Genomic DNA, 20,683 nt, shown 5'->3' with positions numbered 1-20,683 from the left:
TGTGTGTCTCTTTATGTATGTATGTGTGTGTGTGTCTCTTTATGTATGTATGTGTATGTCTCTGTGTGTGTCTGTCTGTGTGTGTGTCTCTTTCTGCATGTGTGTGATTGTGTGTGTGTGTTTCTGTGTGTGTATCTCCTTCTGTTTGTGTGTCTCTTTCTGTATGTGTTTGTGTGACTGTGTGTGTGTGTGTGCGCGCACAGATGCATCTGCAGCCATGCAGGTTCGAGCCCTTAAGGACTACTGCAACAACTATGACCTGACGAGCCTTAACATCAAAGTAGGCGACATCATTACGGTAATTACCCAGAGTGCAACACAACCTTACACTAGTAGTGAAGTAGAGAATTATTTAAAGGCTCATACACACTATTTTTCCACTTGGTGGCGCTGCTGCACATAACAAGATAAACAGATTTCCCCTGAAGTGTTTTATGATGGAATGATGGTGATGATGTATCTGTGTTTATCTGGATTTTCCTCCCTGTTTCACTTTTAAACTTGTGTTACAACTCGAGGTGCTGAGGATTTGTGAGAATCAGCTTCTTATTTCAGTGTTTTTATATTATATTTGTGTTATTCTCAGTCTATAAGTGTCAAAAACAACCTCATTATTTAACATGAGTCTAAAATAGATCCAGTTCCACAGGACCATGGACGCGTTAACAGGTTTCCCAAACATCCTTATGGGAAAAAACTCAGGGTACCACTGTATATCGGGACGTAAACAAATGCTCTGTTGATACCAGCCACTAAAGTGCGCCGTAATGCAGTGGCATTTGCTTGGCATCAGTGAAACCATGCCAACCTGCTTCTAAACTGCTCGAGTTTAGAAACGCCCACGGATGATGAGCCATCAGCAATTTGGGCCACAAGAGGCTGTCTGTGTGATCGAAACCCCGACTGACATATGCAGAATACATTAGATTAGACAGACAGACAGATAGATAGATAGATAGATAGATAGATAGATACTTTATTTATCCCCAAGGAAATTATTGAAAACAGAAAGAAACAAATTCCTGCTGTGAATATCACCAATGTGAAAACATTTCATTATAAAAACAAACAAACAAACAAGAAACCCCGACTGTAAAATTTTTCCTACTCACACGACCCTGATTGGCCCAAAGTCACATCTGCAAAAATTTTTGATACAGTTTTGTCTTCCGAGGCATTAAAGCAACCCCAAAACACAATTCTCCCTCTAGCATGCTTTGCAGTATGGATGAGAGATGTGGTTTAGCTTGTCTACAAAACCCGGCCCCAAAAAAACACCGTGGATCAACCACATGATCTCCTGCACATGTTCATCTTCCCATCAACACCCAGAGTTCCTCTTCAGTGGCGCTTTGGCTCATTAGAAACACTCGACGTTTTTTAAACTGAGCAGCTGATGAGGTTCGACCGGTTTTCGGATGTTCGCAGGTCCTGGAGCAGCACTCCGATGGTCGCTGGAAGGGCTGTATCCATGACAACCGCACCGGAAACGACCGCGTGGGCTACTTCCCCTCCAACATGGTGGAGGTCATCAAGAGGGCAGGTGCGCCAGAGCGTCATCACATGACCCGAGCGGTCATGTGATCCTCGCCGTTGTCCTAGTTAGCGATAGCTCATCCACGTGCCACGTGCAGTCGGCCGGCACCCTGTGTGTGTGTGTGTGTGTGTGTGTGTGTGTGTGTGTGTGTGAACATGTACCAGTACTGAGTGTGCAGCACCATGACTGAATGATTTTAATTAGAACAGTCAGCGGGACGGGACGGGAGGAGACAATTTTAAAAGCTGGCAAGTGAAAACACGATGATGATCCGTCTCTGTCCGGCCGCCGCTTTGTTCCCATCTTAGTTTTCATTCATTTTATTTACGTTTTATTACATTTTATAATAGTTTGGTGTTCTGTTTTGAAAATAGTGTATTTAATTCTGTCTATTTACATACCAGCTATCACAAGATTACGTCTTATTTAAGTTCATCTTTTAATAATTTTAATTATAAAGCATTTAAAAAGCTGAAAGATTCGACTTATTAATATTGATAAACAGCACCAATGACAAAAAACACCAGTAACAATTTGACATGAAAAGTTTTCACATCATCGCAGCCGTATTTATTATTAATCATTATAATAATTAGATTAAATAATGATAATAATATTTACCTGAATTAATCACCATTATACTGTAGATCCAACTCTATTAATTCCCAGATAAATCACAGTAGTTTTAAAATAATTATATAAAATGTGCAGAGTTTGCATCAGTGTTTGATTAATAAATGTTATTACAACATAAATAGTCATTTGCGACATATTTTGAAAAACAACTCGCTTCATACGTTTGAGCTCAAAGTTCGAAGCTTCGCTCTGCTACCGGCCGTGAGGGCTCCTCATAACTACTGCACAGAGACGGGGGATAATGGAGATCAGTGCGTGAGATCAGTGAGTTTGTGTAGATACACCTGGTGCAGGTGAAGAAGCGGTCTATACTGCACACGTGTCGGAGGGTGTGTGTGTCGGTACGACCCTCCTTGGTCGGGAGTGCAGGTCTGCAGCAGTCAAATACTGGGAGAAATGCATAAATAGAATTACTAAAATATTTTATTACTATTTAGAGTGAAATAACAAAGCAAACTTATTAAACTATAATAAACTATATAATACTAGATTTAGCACAATTAGAAAAACAACAACCACATTTTATATTGGATTGAATTGTATTATTCTATATTATTTTAATTACGTGATCAGTAATTCACAAATCAGAATGTCACCGATGTCACTGACACATACAGCTACCCCAGTGACATTATTCTATTCTATCATTCTTTATAAAACGTCCCAGTCTGACGAGGGTAACCACTGACACCACTGACAGAGAGAATTTACTGTTACCTTCCTCATTTCAACATGTGTACAGGGCAGAGCTCCTAGTAAATATAAAAGGAGGATTCATTCAGGTGTTTTGGGAACAGTAATAATTAACATGTTTAGAACAAAATGTGTTTAAAATGAAACTGAATGTGTAAACCTCACATACAGCTCATTGCTCCCCTCCCATTTACATACATGAATCAGTCAGGCATGAGACCTTCAGTATTTTCCTCGCTGAGTTACGTACAGTGGGCTGTATTCAGAGTTTATGGTATATAAACACACAAGCACATAGTTTTTCTTTATTTCCTGAGCAGTTAATTTATAATAATTATTATTATTACGTATAACTATTATTAGATTTATTACAATTATTACCATTCATGCTATTATTATTACATTTATTACAAGTATTAGATTTATTGTTATTATTATTATTATTTCATTTATTCTCATTTTTAGATATCATTATTATCATTACCATTAATGCTATTAATATTAGTATTTATGATTATTATTATGATTATATTATTATATTATATTATTATATTTATTATTATTAATATTATACGTATTATTATGATTATCATATATTATTGTATTTATTATTATTAATATTATATGTATTGTTACTATATTTATTATTATATTTATTATAATAATTATTGTTATATTTATTATTATTATTATTATTATTATTACTATATTATTATTATTATAAATTTTATTATTATTATTATTATTATATTGCTTTATAATTATTACCATTATTGCTATTATTAGTAGTATTACTACTTGATTATTATTATTATTATTTTAGATTTATTATGTAGATCACTGGGGGGTTAATAAACTTGCCTTTGGACTTGTGGGGGGAAACTGGAGCACCCAGCGGAAACCCACACAGACACAGGGAGAACATGCAAACTCCTGGCCAGGGAATCAAACCCAGGTCTTTCTTGGGTTCACTGGCAGTCGTGGATGAAATTGAGTACCTTATTTAGTTGCTATTTAGAAACAACTGGGGACTAAAAATATTAATATTAAATAGTAGAACATCCATGATTTTTTTTTTCTGGTGCTGTTGGTACACGACAGTACAGGACTGTTACTGAAACTCTGGATATGGCTCACGGTACACTGTGCCTGTCGGTGTTTACACAGGAATGACACGCATGAGCGTTTTAGTCCGTTTTATTTTGGTGCTGTCATTTCCATTCACATTGTTTTGTTTTGATTCCTGCATGTTATTCGAGAGGATTAAAAGTTTTTTTTGATTTGATAAGCTAACAGGATGTGTAAAGTTAGTAGTGCACAGTTAGCTATTATTTTCTTGAACATGTTTTATTTTGTGTTTCCTGTCCCTGTTGTGCTGTTGCTGTTTGTGCTGTTTTTTTGTTTTGTTGTTTTTTTGGTGTGGTGTTGTTGTTGTTTCCGTCGTACCCAGGACCCTCTACTCAGCAGTATCTTAAGATACACATCCGTCCGCCGGCAATTGGCTCAGTTGCCTTGGTGAACGGTGACTCCTCCCACATTCTCTCTCTACCCCTGACCCCACTGTTCCCCCCTCCCACCCTGATCTCTTCCCATCAGCCCCTGTTCACCTCATTCGGGTATAACACACCCACCTGCAGCTCATTTGTGTTCGAACCGCCCTCCTCCCGCTCAGAGGAGCCGAAAAGAGACACAGGTACATGCACACACACACACACACACACACACACACACACATGCACAACACACACACAACACACACACACACACGGCTTGTTATATATGCTAATTATAAAGTCAATCCTACACTATGCTGCCATGGATGTATGTAATAGGAGTGGACTACAGACAGGCCAGTCTAGCACTTGGACTCTGACTATGCAGCCATGCTGTTGCAACACTTGCAGAATGGGACTTTATGGGTGCTATCATGTCAAAATAAGCATTAGCGTCCTTAAAAAAAAAATCAAGGCCTTGTGATGGATTGATGTCCTGTCTGGGGTGTGTCTGCATTGCACCCAGTGATTCCAGGGCAACCGGACCCACCACGACCCTGAACAGAGTAATGTGGTGGTACAATATAAAAATTCTGATGTGCACGTTACCCAATCCCATTGGCACTTCAGTCTGAAGGGTCGATCTTTCAGACAGCACACATTCTACCGCCCACCAGTCCATTCGAAGTAAGCTTGAACCCAGAGGAGTTGTCTGTGTTTCTGGACGTTGCTGACATGTCTTCCACCGTGAAGAGCAGGCCTACAGACTCGACTTGCATATGCTGATGCAGTAATGTACAATGTTTACAAACTGGGGTTGGTTAAAGCGTCCCCAAGCCCATGTGGTTCCATCTCAGGATCAGATGTTGCCACTATTTACTAGTGATTTTCTGCTTTGTCCTATAAGCACAGGGCTTTCTCAGAAGTTCTTAAATCTTTTGATTATATCTTGCACTGTAGAGGGTGAAATGTGTTGAGAAGCGCAGCTCTTAAACTGTTGGATCATTGAGTCTTTCTTTGGCCAAGTGGTGAGCCTCAACCTATCCTCGCTCACATGGGCTGGAACCCTTCCTGGATGCTCCTTTTGTACCCAAACCCAAACTGTACCTTTACAAAACAAGGTCAATCTGCACTGATCAGGCATAACATTATGACCACCTTCCTAATATTGTGTTGTCCCCCGTTTGTTGTTCTGACACCTTTCTATCACTGAGCTCAGTAGCTCGTCTGTCCAGCCTTCACTCCCTATGTTGCATCGATGAGCCTTGGCCGCCCATGACCCTGTCGCCGGTTTACCACTGTTCCTTCCTTGGACCACTGCAGACCGGGAACACCCCACAATAGCTGCAGTTTTGGAGATGCTCTGACCCAGTTTTCCTGCTTCTTTCTAACATCAACTTTGAGGATAAAATGTTCACTCGCTGCCTAATATATCCCCCCCCCCCCCACTAACAGGTGCCGTGATGAAGAGATAATCAGTGTTATTCACTTCACCTGTCAGTGCTCATAATGTTATACCTGCTTGGTGTAAATTTACTTTCACTTTCTGTTTAATTATATCTGGAATTAAGGTTTGTGATATGGTTTCTAAATAATAAAGAGCCCAAATCCCTCCTGAATAAGAACCCTGTTTTAGCTCAGTGTTCTACTGCAAAGATGTGCTTCAAATCAAGCTAATATTTATAGATTTTCAGCTCCATTAAAAACAGGTCATGACCGGATTTGTGAAACTTACTTAACACTGCCCTCTAGTGGGAGAAAATGAGAACTACAGTACAAGACCTAAGCATTAATTTTCCTGACGATATTTACTTACTCATTTTTAAATCAAGGTGCTACGAAATAACTAATTGTCCCTTTACCAAATACCTCTACTGTTGCATTTTTGTCACACTGACTGACTTCGGATCATTTAAAAAAGTGATAAGTTAGTTGTCACCTCAGTAAACAAATAATTCCCCTCCTGGCAACCCAGTTTAAACCTGAACATCAGTCCAACATTAGTGCCTAGCTATACAAATGCTGTTTCGACTAAATGGGCACAAATTCCCACACACAACTATACTTAAGTGTATTGAGAAGCCTCCTCAGAGGAGTGGCGTTTGTTACAGCTGGAATAGGATATCCAGCAAGCTCATGGTCAGGCGTCCACATACTTTTGGCCATATAGTGTACAACATTATACCAACAGTCAACACACGGTGGATGCAGTTTTATTTATTTATTTCTTCAGAGTGGTGTAAGGTCATGTGTCCATGAGCTGAAGCTGAGGTGGTGTTGTGTTAGCAGTTGTGTTGGAAAGTTAAGAGGAGCTTTACAGGGTTGTGTAGGTGTTGGATAACTTTGCTCCTGTGTTTACATAACGCACATGTCCAATCTTTAATTGAATGATCTGAAACCATTCAGTGTGACAAATCTGATAACAGAGGTGATTCTTGTTTCTCCAAATCTCTGCATGTATATTTTAAATTAAAATCTGCTTTTTTTTTAATCCGTCCCATGAATTCACCTCATACGGTCCCTTCCTACCGTTCCCTGACTGTCCAGTAGAATACAGACGTTATTATATACACACGTGTATGAATCAATTACAAATCTGTGTGTTCCAGGTTCCAGAGGCTCCATGTCCAGCCCGCATGGCTCTCCGACTCTAAGTGGACAGCAGAGTAGTTCCAGTGAGGAGATCTGGGTGCTGAGAAAACCTTTTGCAGGTGAAAAGTTACCCCTACACAAGCACAAACACTGCTACACTGCTAATGATCACTTACACTTACGTATTGCTTGTTGGTTCTCTCAGGTGCTGGCAGCACGGGCAGTCTGGCCAGTGGACGTTCGTCGGCCAGCGGTCAGGTGGACAACGCCAACGCTCATCTCGCCAGCTCACCTGTCCCCGTACCCACCACTCCGACACATTCACCGAGCCACAACACGCACGGTCTGAACGTGCCCGGGCTACACGCACAAGCCGAGGGGGTGAAGGTGTGTTATACACCCACGTACCCACGGGTACAGAAATCTACGTACATGCACGGAAGCCACTAAATAAATTTTATGTACGTGTGTTGCAGTTGCTGGCCACTGTGCTGTCTCAATCCGCCAAAGCTAAAGAACATCTTCTGGAGCAGGAATCCAATACAGGTACCCCAACTTTCAAGCTAAATATCTAATATACCACAATCCAAGTGATTCCCAAAGTACACAAAGCGATGTATAGCACTGTAGGACTCCACCAAACCAAAACAAGCAGTAAGCAGTTTGGGTGTACATGATGATGCACAGCTTTCCCAAAGAAAACGCTAACACTAGTTCCATTTTGAGGGCAGATAGTGGTGGTAAAAAGGCAGATTTGCATTTACCCCCCTTATATTTGTAAGTCTAGGTCATCTCTAGTGGACTCCTCTCTTTAGCTCATTCCACAGTTAGGTCTGGGAACTGGGACACCAATAGACAAAGGTTACATTTGTGGTCATTGAATCTGGTATAGACTGTGTACAAAGACTAACACTAGGTTTTGTATTACAGCTACATCACAGATTACCCAGAGTGCACCTGGTGGCCCTCGTCCTGAGAAGAAGAAACCCTTTGTTGATCCTTTACTACAGAGGAAAGACAGCACGTCATCAGAAAGCAAGGTGAGTGTCCGTCTATACACATCAATATACATCGATCAGCCATAACATTAAAACCACCTCCCTGTTTCTACACTCACTGTCCATTTTATCAGCTCCACTTACCATATGGAAGCACTTTGTAGTTCTACAATTACTGACTGTAGTCCATCTGTTTCTCTTTATACTGTGTTACCCCCTTTCATGCTGTTCTTTAATGGTCAGGACCCCCACAGAGCAGGTATTATTTAGGAGGTGGATGATTCTCAGCACTGCAGTGACACTGACATGGTGGTGGTGTGCTGAGTGTAGAAACAAGGAGGTGGTTTTAATGTTATGGTTGATCGGTGTATACAATACATACATTTGATCCACGCCTGCAGGTAGACCTTATTGCCCAGGGGAGCAATAGAGGTAGTTAGAGCAGTGATGGGGAACTAAATCCCAGTTAAAACCTCCTTTCTCAGTTGTGTTACTCTGTTTTCCCTTCGAGGACATGATCACTTATTGTTTGCCAGTTGCCCTTAAAGATACTTCATGAAAACCTTCCTAGTCCAACACCTAGTCAATGCAGGACATACAGTATGTGATTTTTGGGTGTCCATGTACTTTTGTGTCACTGGCCAGTAGTGTCACTGGCACGTCCGTCACTGTGCTCATGAAGAAAGTCTGAACTGTGTTGTAGAGCTCTGAGGCGGTTGCTGAATGGCTCACTAGTGCTCAGCTGCAGTTTTACACCACAAACTTCCTGACCGCTGGATACGACCTTCAGACCATCAGTAAGATGACTTCAGAGGTATGAAACACACCCCCCACACACAAACATTTATTTATTTCTGCTCCCTTTGTTGTATACCTATTAGGCATAACATTATGACCACCTTACTATTATTGTGTTGGTCCCACTAGACCATCAATGAGCCTTGGCCGCCCATGACTCTGTTGCCGGTTTACGACTGTTACTTTCTTGGAGCACTTTTAATAGATACTGACCTTGTTTAGGAGACCTTGTTTAGCAGTTTTGGAGATGCTCTGACCCAGTCGTCTAGCCATCACAATTTGGCCCTCGTCAAACTCGCTCAGATCCTCACATTTGCCCATTTTTCCTGCTTCTAACATCAACTTTGAGACTTTGAGGATGAAATGTTCACTTGCTGCTTAATATATCCCCCCCACTAACAGGTGCAGTGATGAAGAGATAATCAGTGTTATTCACTTCACCTGTCAGTGGTCATAATGTTATTCCTGGTCAGTGTATTCAAAGTCAAAGTCAATGCTGCAATATGTACAGGACATACAGAGGATTGAAATGCCGTTACTCTCAGACCCACGGTGCAACAATAAACATTAAATAAACACTAAAATATATGAAAAATATAAGAATTGAGTAAACACACTAAAAATGCAAAATATATTTACACTGAAACGTAAAATATGAAAAATATAGGTCCGATATTAACAACCGAGACAGTAAAGTGACATAATGTGGATTCAAGTCTGTGGTTATGACCAGTGCAATATAAACAGTAGTGCAAATTGGATAAGCGTATAGACAGGGTAAAGTGATGAGTGTATCTACTCTCGAATGGGTGTGACGCAACAAGTACTGTGTTCATAGCACCAGGGTTATGTGGACCAGATCTGTGGACCTGCATGTCCATTTTAAGTTCATGTAAACTGTTGTGGCCTCTGTTTGTATCTTCATTGAGGTAGTGGAACCTGTGTTTTTAGGATCTTACAGCAATTGGGGTAACAAAACCTGGGCACAGGAAGAAGATGCTGTCCGAGATCAGCAAACTGAACATCCCTGACTGGATACCTAAAGAGAAGCCAGTAAGACCTGAAACAACACACATTTTATCTTTTTTTGGTCTGCATTTTGAGTAAAGGGTCACGTTCCTCTAGGAGACCACTCAGAATTGTATGGTTTGCTGTAATTAAGACTTGATAATCCTGTCCTCATGTTCATCTTATAGACCAGTCTAGCGGAGTGGTTGTCTCTGATCGGACTCAGTCAGTACTACCAGACTTTAGTCCAGAACGGTTACGAGAACATGGACTTTGTAAGCGACATCACCCTGGAGGACTTACAGGAGATCGGGATCACTAAACTGGGTATTAGTTCCAACATGTTTACCAGCATTTCTAGTACAACTGCTCTGCTGCGACCTCTATGTCTGAACATGCAAATATTCTTTGCTCCTCAGGACACCAGAAAAAGTTCATGCTGGCCGTGAGTCGGCAGGGAGAACCTGCCAAAGAGGACACCTCTTTGTCAATGAGCCAGTCGGATGAAAGCACAAGTTCAAAAGAATACACCGCTACAGAATCGACTCCTGCACCCAGGACGCGCAGGTCAATCGAGGGTCGTGGTTCTCCCCGGCACACCCCGCAGGGCCGGGGCATGCAGCGGGCAAATGCCTTGCCTCCTTTACGAAAGCATTCATCAAATGACAGTCCAGATTCCACACCTCCACACACCCCCACTAGAGCCAAACCCTCGGCCCCTCGCTCAAACTCTTACGCCCGCACAGTCCCGTTACTCTGCCTTCCACCTGAGGGCACGACCGAGGATGAGGAAGACTCTACACCCCCCTTGCCCAGGCGGAAAGAGCTGCCCTTCTCCGACTCGTCTGTTAAGGGATCAACGTTGACCGGAACCACCCCTACTGACTCGTCCCCGGACATTGGTGGAGTTAACCGTAGCCAGTCATTCGCCACGACCCGCCCTCGTAGAAGAACCCGTCCACCGACACCGCCAAAGCGCTCCTGCTCTTCCATCTCCACAGGGAACCTGGCTAATGAAGCAGCTAATGAGAGTGGGGTTGGCCAGGTTGAGCATCGTGAGTCACTTCTCAGTGTGACGTACAGGGAGCGGCGGCGTAGTGACTGTGGACCCATTTCTGAATCAAGCGTGTCAAGCGGCAGCGTTCGAGATATCGCTGCCATGCTGGAAATGTCCACGTTAGGGGGTAAAGCTAAAGGAGCTGGGAAGAATTACTTACAGGTATCTCCACCTCGGTTAATAATAATGTTTCTGTTATGACCTGATGTTCTTGTTACATTATACTTACAGTCGTGTCCCCTTCCACAGGCAAGCCCGGACATCCTGCGGCGGAACCGTGACACTCTGAGCTCAGACGAAGAGATGCAGAGCCGGCGTCGCACCATCAGCGGACCCTTGGGTGACTATGCCAGCTCTGGTGGGCAGCGAGATGGAGTCCAAGAAGACGACGTCACAAAACACAGTCATGCCAAAAAAGAGGTTCAGGACACGATTTTCAGGATTTTAGATGAACCCATCACGACCAAACAGGCGAGAATGCCCCCACGAAGGCAGACCCCGGAGCCCCGGCCCCGCTCCACGCTCACCCACGAGGAGTGGTCACGTGTGGACGCCACAGCAACCTTAAGGAGGCCGCGTCCACCCCACGAGCCGGACAGCGAGAGGTTCCAGCTCACCGAAACCAGCACGGTACGTCGGCGACCGAAAGCACTGGCTCCCCCGCAGGCGAACGGTGCAACAGTAATTCCACACGCGAGACCCGTGTTAGATGCTGAAGACTCGTTTCGAGAAAGGAATACAGGCGACGATTTTAGGCACGTGCTGAAGCCCCCGGTCTCTCCCAAACCAGCGCTGGCTCACAGGAAGCTTGATCCACCAACCCCAACCAGGAGAGTGCCAATCCCTGGACCAGAAAGCCAACACAGCACAGGTAACTCTAGTGGGGGTGATATTTTTATCTGCTAATCAGGGTAACAGCAGCCAGTTGTAAATATGTGTAAACTGGTGCATTAGAGAAGTGGAAGGTGCTTGTAGTTTTGCTCTTATGATGTTATGGCTCTTAGAGGAAGCACATGTTTGCCCACATGCTCCAAGATTTGACTAAAGTCTGTTGTTTCTCCTTTCTTTCCTTTCACATCTTTATCTGTTTAGGAGAAACCAGAAAAGTTCCACCGCCAGTGTCTCCAAAGCCAAGCCCACCCCCTACTCTCCCAAAACCTATCAAAATAAAGCCTTTGCAGACCCCGAGTCCTCCTGCTTCTTCTCAGACACACACTCTTACCCCGCCCAGTGATCAAAATGCACACCCCCATCCCACCAGATTTTTCTCTGAGCAAATAGATTGTTCTATTACTAGTCCAGGGACCCCAAAACCAATGGAATCTCACTCGCTCTGCCCGCGACCTTTGACCTCTCCAGCTCAGAGCCCACAGACCCCTCAAACCCCACAAACCCCGTCCACTCCTGGGTCTGGTTCAGGCTCTGCGCCCATCAAACCCCCACGGTCCTCCATGGCTGGGCTCTCAGTGGACATCCCAAGTCCTTTGGAGACTGAGCCATGTGAAGCAGAAAACATGACTGGGGGATCAGTTATAAGGAACCAAGAGATAGAAGCTTCCAGAGTGGGAAGTGACCTCAGTAGGGCCACGGAGGGGTCAGGAGAGGGGTTGATAAGGCGAAGGAAAGTGGGTATGGCCAGACAGATGCCGATTGAAGGGGACATAGAGGGACTAAAGCATGACGATGGTGTAAAATCAGAGGAAGTTCACTATACGGTTCTGGAGCCCAGAGGACCAGATAGAACAAGAATTCCTGTAGGTGGAGTCCGGCTGGATGAGACCAGTGCCTCCCTCGCTGCTGCTCTGGAAGTCGTAGAGGAAAAGATAAAGACAGAGGACAGGTATGTGTTTTTTTATAAATAAAAACATTTTATCAGCTTCACTTACCATATAGAAGCACTTTGTAGTTCTACAATTACTGACTGTAGTCCATCTATTCCTCTGCATGCTTTGTTAGCCCTTTTTTATGCTGTTCTTTAATGGTCAGGATCCCCACAGGACCACCACAAAGCAGGTATTATTTGGGTGGTGGGTCATTCTCAGCACTGCAGTGACACTGACATGGTGGTGGTGTGTTAGTGTGTGTTGTGCTGGTATAAGTGGATCAGACACAGCAGCGCTGCTGGAGTTTTTAAATACAGTGTCCACTCACTGTCCACTCTGTTAGACACTCCTACCTAGTTGATCCACCTTGTAGATGTAAAGTCAGAGACGATTGCTCATCTATTGCTGCTGTTTGAGTCGGTCATCTTCTAGACCTTCATTAGTGGTCACAGGACGCTGCCCACGGGGCGCTGTTGGCTGGATATTTTTGGTTGGTGGACTATTCTCAGTCCAGCAGTGACAGTGAGGTGTTTAAAAACTCCAGCAGCGCTGCTGTGTCTGATTCACTCATACCAGCACAACACACACTAACACACCACCACCACGTCAGTGTCACTGCAGTGCTGAGAATCATCCACCACCTAAATAATACCTGCTCTGTGGTGGTCCTGTGGGGGTCCTGACCATTGAAGAACAGCATGAAAGGGGCGTAAAAAAGCATGCAGAGAAACAGATGGACTACAGTCAGTAATTGAAGAACTACAAAGTGCTTCTATATGGTAAGTGGAGCTGATAACATGGACAGTGGGTGTAGAAACAAGAAGGTGGTTTTAATGTTATGACCGAATGGGCACAAATCTCTGACAGGCTTCAAAATGTTCTACTCAGAGGCTGATGGAGTGGAGTAGAGACTGTTATAGCTGTATTGGGGCAACTCCATATTCAGTCTCTTAGTTTAAAAATGGGATGTCCACACAGATTTATCCAAACCATGTATCTATCATGGCATTTTTTTCTTCTTTCTCTGTCTCCTTTCATTTGCAGCTCTGTGATGGAGAAGAAAAGCACAGTCAACATCCTCGATGACATCGGCAGCATGTTCGATGACCTGGCTGACCAGCTGGATGCCATGCTGGATTAAAACAAAATGAAATGGTTAAAAGAAGAAGCACAAGGTGAATCGTGGACAGAACTGCAGAGCTTTCATCTTTACATCTCTAATGAGCACCAGGCTTCAAACACTCCAGTGATGAAGGAAACCTGAGAGGATTCGTTCTGCGAGACGGACGGAGCTCTTGGATGGGGAAATCTTAAGGTTTTTAGGTTTCCAATTCCAGAGCTCTGGAGAGGTATGGAGTTTGGCATGTTGACCATGTTCGGCGAAGGTCTTTGAGCCAGTAGTGACTGCTTTCATGCTGCTTCCAGAGATAAGCACAATTTATTGCTAACAAGCTACTGAAATGCCATTTTGGTCAAGAAACACTAGCAGTGTGTCTATGTGAATACTACGTTCGTGTGGGTTTGGTGTTTTCCCTTCGATGACGATATGGTCCGAATGGCCTGTCGAAGATTGTATTTGTTTTTTCCACTGATCATTGGAATTGTGCTCATTTATTGTGCTCGCCATTAAAACCAGCGACAGCTACTGACACCCCTGGCCAGATGTCATATTTAGTTAGATTTTTGAGGTCAAACAAAGAGGTAAACACAACTTCTGCATGTTTTTAAATTACAGTTTTATTTATTTGTATTAATCGAAATTTAAAAGCAATTGTGGCAAGTGCAAACAGTTCGAACAACCCACTAATTCAACACCTCCTTTGAGACACCGACTAGGCATAACATTATGACCGGTGACAGGTGAACACTGATTATCTCTTCATCACGGCACCTGTTAGTATATTAAGCAGCGAGTGAACATTTTATCCTCAAAGTTGACGTTAGGAGCAGGAAAAATGGGTGAGTGTGAGGATCTGAGTGAGTTTGACGAGGGTCAGAGCATCTCCAAAACTGTTCCCGGTCTGCAGTGGTCAGTGTCTATCAAAATTGGTCCAAGGAAGGAACAGTGGTAAACCAGCGACAGAGTCATGGGCGGCCAAGGCTCATTAACAAGCTACTGTAGCTCAGATTGCTGAATAAATTAATGCTGGTTCTGATAGAAAGGTGTCAGAATACCCTGTGCAGCACAGTTACAGGGCTGTTTTGGCAGCAAAAGGGGGACCAATGAAATATTATGGTGGTCATAATGTTGTGCCTGATTGGTGTATATCAAATAGTGAAATGTTCCAGGAAAACAGTTTCAACATGCCAATTCTACATTTCTCAACAACAAGTACAGATAATACAGATTAAGGTTGGCGAGTACAGATTACCTCTGACATACATAACGCTGCGATCCAGACAACAGATGGAACAGAAAGTAATCCTGATTCCACAGCTCGTGGGTCAAGAAATAATAGAGATGTTCTGCCAGAGTCACCAGGGTTGTGTGTGTTTGTGGTGTGGTGACCTGGATCGGTAAGACAAAAAAACAAAGAACTAAAATACAGAAGAGGAAACTCCTGTCAGCACTTTAATAAGAGAACTAATACTAACAGTGTTATAGCTTTCATGTTGTTGTGTAAGAAGAGTCATGGTATTGTTGTAGATGAGAGCCAGTGCAATGCTTACAGGTCTAGAAACTTTGGTAATCCTCCCAGTTTAGATCAGTAAACGTGATTTCGTTTATATTTTAAGGAAATAAATGCTAGATTTGACAAAGAACGGTTGCAGGGGAAATAAAGCTCACCACTAGAGGGAGCTCCAGTATATAAATAAAGCACAATGTCAGTTCAATCAGATCAGACGATAAATAAATAAAAGTTAGTTTTACCAGATTTATTTCGCCAAAAGTTCGATTATTGTGAGATGAAGAGTTCCATTTTTGTTTAATTTGTGATCTGGAAGTAGTTTGGCACATTTCTGCAGCCTTAATGTCACTACTTTGTTGGCACTAGTTAGCAAAGTTAGCTAACAGATTCTCCTTCGATTCTAACGTGTGTGTGTGTGTGTGAGCACAAAGTTTGAAATGAAAGATAATTTTAATTAAATATAATTTGTATTAAATTATAATCAGCTAATTGTAAGTTTGAAGGCTTTACAAACTATACCACATACCACAATTACTATTCTCACTCACTCACTTTCTTAACCGCTTGTCAGGGTCCAGGGGGGTGCTGGAGCCTATCCCAGCTTTCCAATGGGCGCAAAGCACACAGTAACACCCTGGACGGGGCGCCGGTCCATCGCAGGACACACACACACACTCATTCACCTATAGGGCAATTCAGTATCTCCTATTAAGTTGACTGCATGTTTTTGGACTGTGGGAGGAAACCCACACAGACACGGGGAGAATATCAAACTCCGCACAGAAAGGACCCGGATCGAACCTTCTTGCTGTGAGGCGACAGTGCTACCCACGGAGCCACCGTGCCGCCCTACAATTACTATTCTTCCCAAGGTTTTGGTTTTCATAAATATAAAGTAAATTACAAATATAAAATAAAAAGAGAAAGGATGTAGTTTGCTGCAGAGGTTGTGTTTACTTAAAAAACATTAATATCTGGCCTGGGGTGTCTAAATTCTTGTCTACAACTGTACAGATGTTTTTGGCTCCAACTAAAATAGGGAACTCGAGAAAACAATGAACCTGAGACAAAATAATCAACTCTTATTGTCGTGTATAATCTCCCCAGATAAGTGTAGAGATAAATTAACATCAAAAAACAACAACATTTGATGATCCTGAGTTCAATCTGGTGTTAAAAATCAGCCGAGATATATTGTGATCTTTATGTTGTCATGGTATTTCATGTGTGTGAATGTACGCCTGTGTTCAGTTGTGTATTTTTTTGCACCGACAAATCCTCATATTCAGCAATCGGAGTGGTGATAATATATAGTTATAGACTGAATGTCACATAGCTTGCAGTTTTTCCTAGAGTAGGATTTGGAATGCATTAACCTGGAATGCACAAGTGCCCGCTCGTCCCGATAAATGTGATTAAATAACAATTTTGTGTGTTTGGAAGCTACAATGAGATTTCAGTTGAGCTTGAAGGTTTACATACACCTGTAAGGGACATGCCTGGCCTAGCGGTCTTGGAACATCAGTTTTTTCTGTGAATGAATGCTTAAAATGTTCGTTTGGCTGAGCCCCACCGGCTTACGTGGGTGGTACCAGGGGTGAGTACCAACAACCCTGATCTGGGCAGGGTAAACAATGTCTGATCTGTTCCTTTCATGTTTTTTTTTTCAATCATACTTTGTCTGACCACTCCCCTCAGACCTGTGCTCCATGAGTGGCCCTACTGGGAGCATCACTCTCCTGGTGATGTAGCTCTGAGCATCAGTGAAGCCCACAAGCCAGACCCAAGACTCGCTAGAGGCACTATACCTCACAGCTGGCTTGGAAACGCCTAAGGATCCTCCAGGATCTTCTCAACTTCATCTCTCAAGCAGCCGCGAAACTCACTAGAAAGAGCTGGAAACTGAACAGATTAAGTTTAATTTCTTGGTTTTATTTGACCTGATTGCGATCCTGTCTAATTAAATAAGGAGTGTTATTTGAAGGCATTTCTAGATCCTCCCAAATTTGTCTTGAAATCATCTGTCCAAATAATTATTCATGGGTATGGAGTATAAGGAACAGTGATCTTCATGCCTAGGTCAAAACCTTACACTGTGAGAAAGTCCAGCAAAATTTACATTGCCATTGGCTTAGAGGGTACAGTGCAAAAAGACGCCCTGGATACAAAATAAGCAGTTTAAAGCTTTAAAAATGATTGTTGTTAATCACATGACCAAATAAAAAAGGTATGTAGTCCAAAAAAATTGCCTCAGTGACCAAATCTATGATTGGTGGAAAATAGGTGAGGTGTTCATCAAACCTAACAGCATTGTACCTGCTGTAAAGCATGGTGGTGGTAGTATGCTCTTGAGTGTTTTGCTAAACACACAGCAGAAGATTTGGTGCTGCTGGGGGACTGGACTAATGCCAGGGTGCCAGGCAATGCCTCCCTTACAGACGTATGTACAATTCAAAGCTCATCTGTAGATAGATTTCTATGCTTTTCATATGCATTGACCGATTGAAGAACGCTTGAATTCTTGTTAAGTAAACAGAAAATCGTTTATACTGACCGTTAATAAAAACACAGAATATGTACGTGGCCAAAATAATTTAATTAAGTGTCATTAAAATGCTTAATAATTACAAAGCAATATTTTCTATCAATTCTCCATGTTGTTACTTATTTTTGACAATCTTTTATTTTAAGATGAATGATCTTGCACCATGAGATGACTATTATTAGAAAATGAACATTTTATTCTGTAAAGAAAACATATATGTAATAATCCAGTTGCTATTTTGTGTAAATTCTCAACTGGCTAATGTGTTTAACCCTGGTGAATCGATCCTCAGACCTCTTCCATGTAAAGCGTATTTACATAGTATGTGAAACTGACAAATAAAGTTTATGAATTAATAAATACAAACAGTGTTGGAACCACTTATTATGTTTGAATGATTTTAGAAAGTAGAGTGGTTTTATTATTTTGTTTTATTATTTTCAACCTTCCAGTTGGTAGAACACAGCTCTGTCCACTAGGCTACCACTGTCTTTATTTGTGTTGGATCTCAGCAGTGGTGGAAAGTCTGTTTTTTAGCTATATTAAGGATTAAATGTAAAATAGTTTAGGGTCGGGCAGCACGGTGGCTCTGTGGGTAGCGCTGTCACCTCACAGCAAGAAGGCCCTGGGTTCGATCCCCAGGTGGGGTGGTCTGGGTCCTTTCTGTGCAGAGTATGCATGTTCTCCCCGTGTCTGCGTGGGTTTCCTCCGACAGTTTAAAAACATGCAGTCAGGTTGATTGGAGACACTGAATTGCTCTATAGGTGAATGGGTGTGTGTGCCCTGTGATGGACTGGTGCCCCATCCAGGGTGTTACTGTGTGCCTTGCGCGCATTGAAAAGCTGGGATAGGCTCCAGCACCACCACCACCCCTGCATTATTATTATTTTTTTATTTTATTATTCTTTTTATTTATACCCGATTTGCAACCATTCTTATTTTTCCCAGACTTGGAACCAGCTCTGACAAAGTACATCCACCAATTACTAAGCTGTTTTGACCGCCCACCCCTTCCTCTCACTCTCAGACCCAGCTGATGCTGTCTGTGTAGACGCCTGACCGACCGTTAGCATCTCTAAGATTCAAACCCTGGATTTCAGCAGTAGTGAGCTTAGTTATTTACCTGAGCACCACAAAGTAACAACAGTATTTTTTACTTCTTTCTGGCAGTGTGTTAGATAATTGAAATAATATTCAGACCTTTATACATTTATTATTGCTCATGGATTTAAAGTTCTTTATTAACACATTTCTATTAAAGTTACCCTGGGATCAGTTATCAGTCTTTCATGTCATGTTTATTTACCACAGCAAAGTCCCTCCCCAGTCGTCTCTACTGGCTCGACAGGCACCATCCAACACCACTGCTAAAAATAGACTGTAAAATGAAATGTCATTACAGGAACACAAGCACAAACACAAAGGAACATGTAATTCATATTTTTACCAAATTTGTCCACATGTAACAAAAAAACCAGACGTAGCTGCTCTAAAAACACTTAGACTCGGTTGTTTAAGGAACTACAATAATAAATAACATATTTCTAACCCTAAATCTATTTTACTTTCATTTTTAATACCTGTAATACAATGTGCATCATTCAGCTGACTGTGTGTTGAGGTGTGGCTTGGCACACACTTTTTTTTTTACCTATGAAGAGAATTGAAAGTTAATTTCTGTTTCAGTTCATAAAGACGCACTAAACCTGATCAGTAAAAAAGCTGTGATAGCTCTGAAATTCATTGTCCTTGCTGTGATGCTTGATGAAAAATATTGGAAGGCTCAGAAACAAACAAAACTGAAAGATTTAACCTGTAATTTGCTTCTTTATCTAGTGAGTACTCAACCAACCGGTTTTATCTCTCTGTCTGTAGACTATCTATGTAATAGCGTGTTCACCCTGGTAAAATTCAGTATTTGTTGTGATAATTTTTTTTTTACCTCTACAAAGATCACACATGCGCGCACACACACACACACACACACACAAGTTCATTTATTGTATGATTTCTTTTTCACTCTCTAATATGTTTAATTCACTGTATAAACAGAGTTTGTGCATTTAAAAGTAATATTACAGTTTGTTAGCAATTTATATTGAATCAAACGTTTAAGAATTAAGAATCCAAACGTTTACACAAAACAGTTAATATGTATAAGCTTAAAGCCAAAACTTTTCATACACTTAAATGTCTGTCTGTCTGTCTGTCTATCTATCTCTATCTGTATGTCTGTCTGTCTATCTATCTTGTTGTTAAAATTATCTGTTAAATTAATTGTTTATTTTCCAACATAAATGCATCCCACCAGGAACATTTACAGACACTGCAGAAATGCAGTCATTTTTCCAAAGTTTTACTAGAGCACTATATCAGGAACTACCTAGCTCCAGTCCACCCCATCCTGCCTCCCAAGGTGAGTCTTGTTATTGTTAAATTGAATATATATTTTAGTCTTCTCTGCAGCTGATTCTTTGCTGTGACGATAAGTCTAGAATACATACCCCCCCCCCACCACCAGCTAAACAGTCTTTATTTTAAAATGTATTGTGTTATTTTAGTAAATATTCTGAATCTTCTTTATCGTAAATATGCAAATAACAACAAAACACTGAATGTTAAATGTTGAATATAGGTAAGTGTAGGATGGGACTGGGTGGGGCTGCGGGTGGGATGTAGATGAATAAAGCCAGAATGGTGCAGAAGCAGACCTGTAGTCTAAAATACCATAACACCTTAAGCTACAACATGACTAAAAGGCTTTAATGCACAAAGCAACATAATACTAATATTCAGGTTATATTAAGCATAAAATCTTATTCTTCCATAACATTGTCAATATTTTTCCCTTTTTATACAGTGTTTGATCAGGA

General features: G+C 41.9%; 1 protein-coding gene across 1 annotated transcript in view; it reads left to right on the top strand.

Annotated features, from left to right (window-relative positions):
* Positions 1–14,346, top strand: part of si:dkeyp-9d4.3 (caskin-1) — a 33,828-nt gene extending 19,482 nt beyond the window's left edge. Inside the window, exons 9-22 of the mRNA XM_063009709.1 lie at positions 204–298; positions 1,429–1,543; positions 4,317–4,559; positions 6,969–7,070; positions 7,157–7,338; positions 7,428–7,497; positions 7,882–7,991; positions 8,653–8,763; positions 9,699–9,800; positions 9,944–10,082; positions 10,175–10,974; positions 11,062–11,683; positions 11,905–12,652; positions 13,680–14,346. Coding sequence (XP_062865779.1) covers positions 204–298; positions 1,429–1,543; positions 4,317–4,559; positions 6,969–7,070; positions 7,157–7,338; positions 7,428–7,497; positions 7,882–7,991; positions 8,653–8,763; positions 9,699–9,800; positions 9,944–10,082; positions 10,175–10,974; positions 11,062–11,683; positions 11,905–12,652; positions 13,680–13,776 — 3,536 coding nt within the window. The 3' untranslated portion in view covers positions 13,777–14,346. The remainder of the gene's footprint in view (positions 1–203; positions 299–1,428; positions 1,544–4,316; positions 4,560–6,968; positions 7,071–7,156; positions 7,339–7,427; positions 7,498–7,881; positions 7,992–8,652; positions 8,764–9,698; positions 9,801–9,943; positions 10,083–10,174; positions 10,975–11,061; positions 11,684–11,904; positions 12,653–13,679) is intronic.
* Positions 14,347–20,683: the final 6,337 nt, after the last annotated feature.

Source organism: Trichomycterus rosablanca, chromosome 15, assembly GCF_030014385.1.
Source record: "Trichomycterus rosablanca isolate fTriRos1 chromosome 15, fTriRos1.hap1, whole genome shotgun sequence".
In the NCBI taxonomy this organism is placed as follows: Eukaryota; Metazoa; Chordata; class Actinopteri; order Siluriformes; family Trichomycteridae; genus Trichomycterus; species Trichomycterus rosablanca.
The sequence above is the reverse complement of the archived record's forward strand: the minus strand, read 5'-3'. Positions and strand labels throughout refer to the sequence as shown.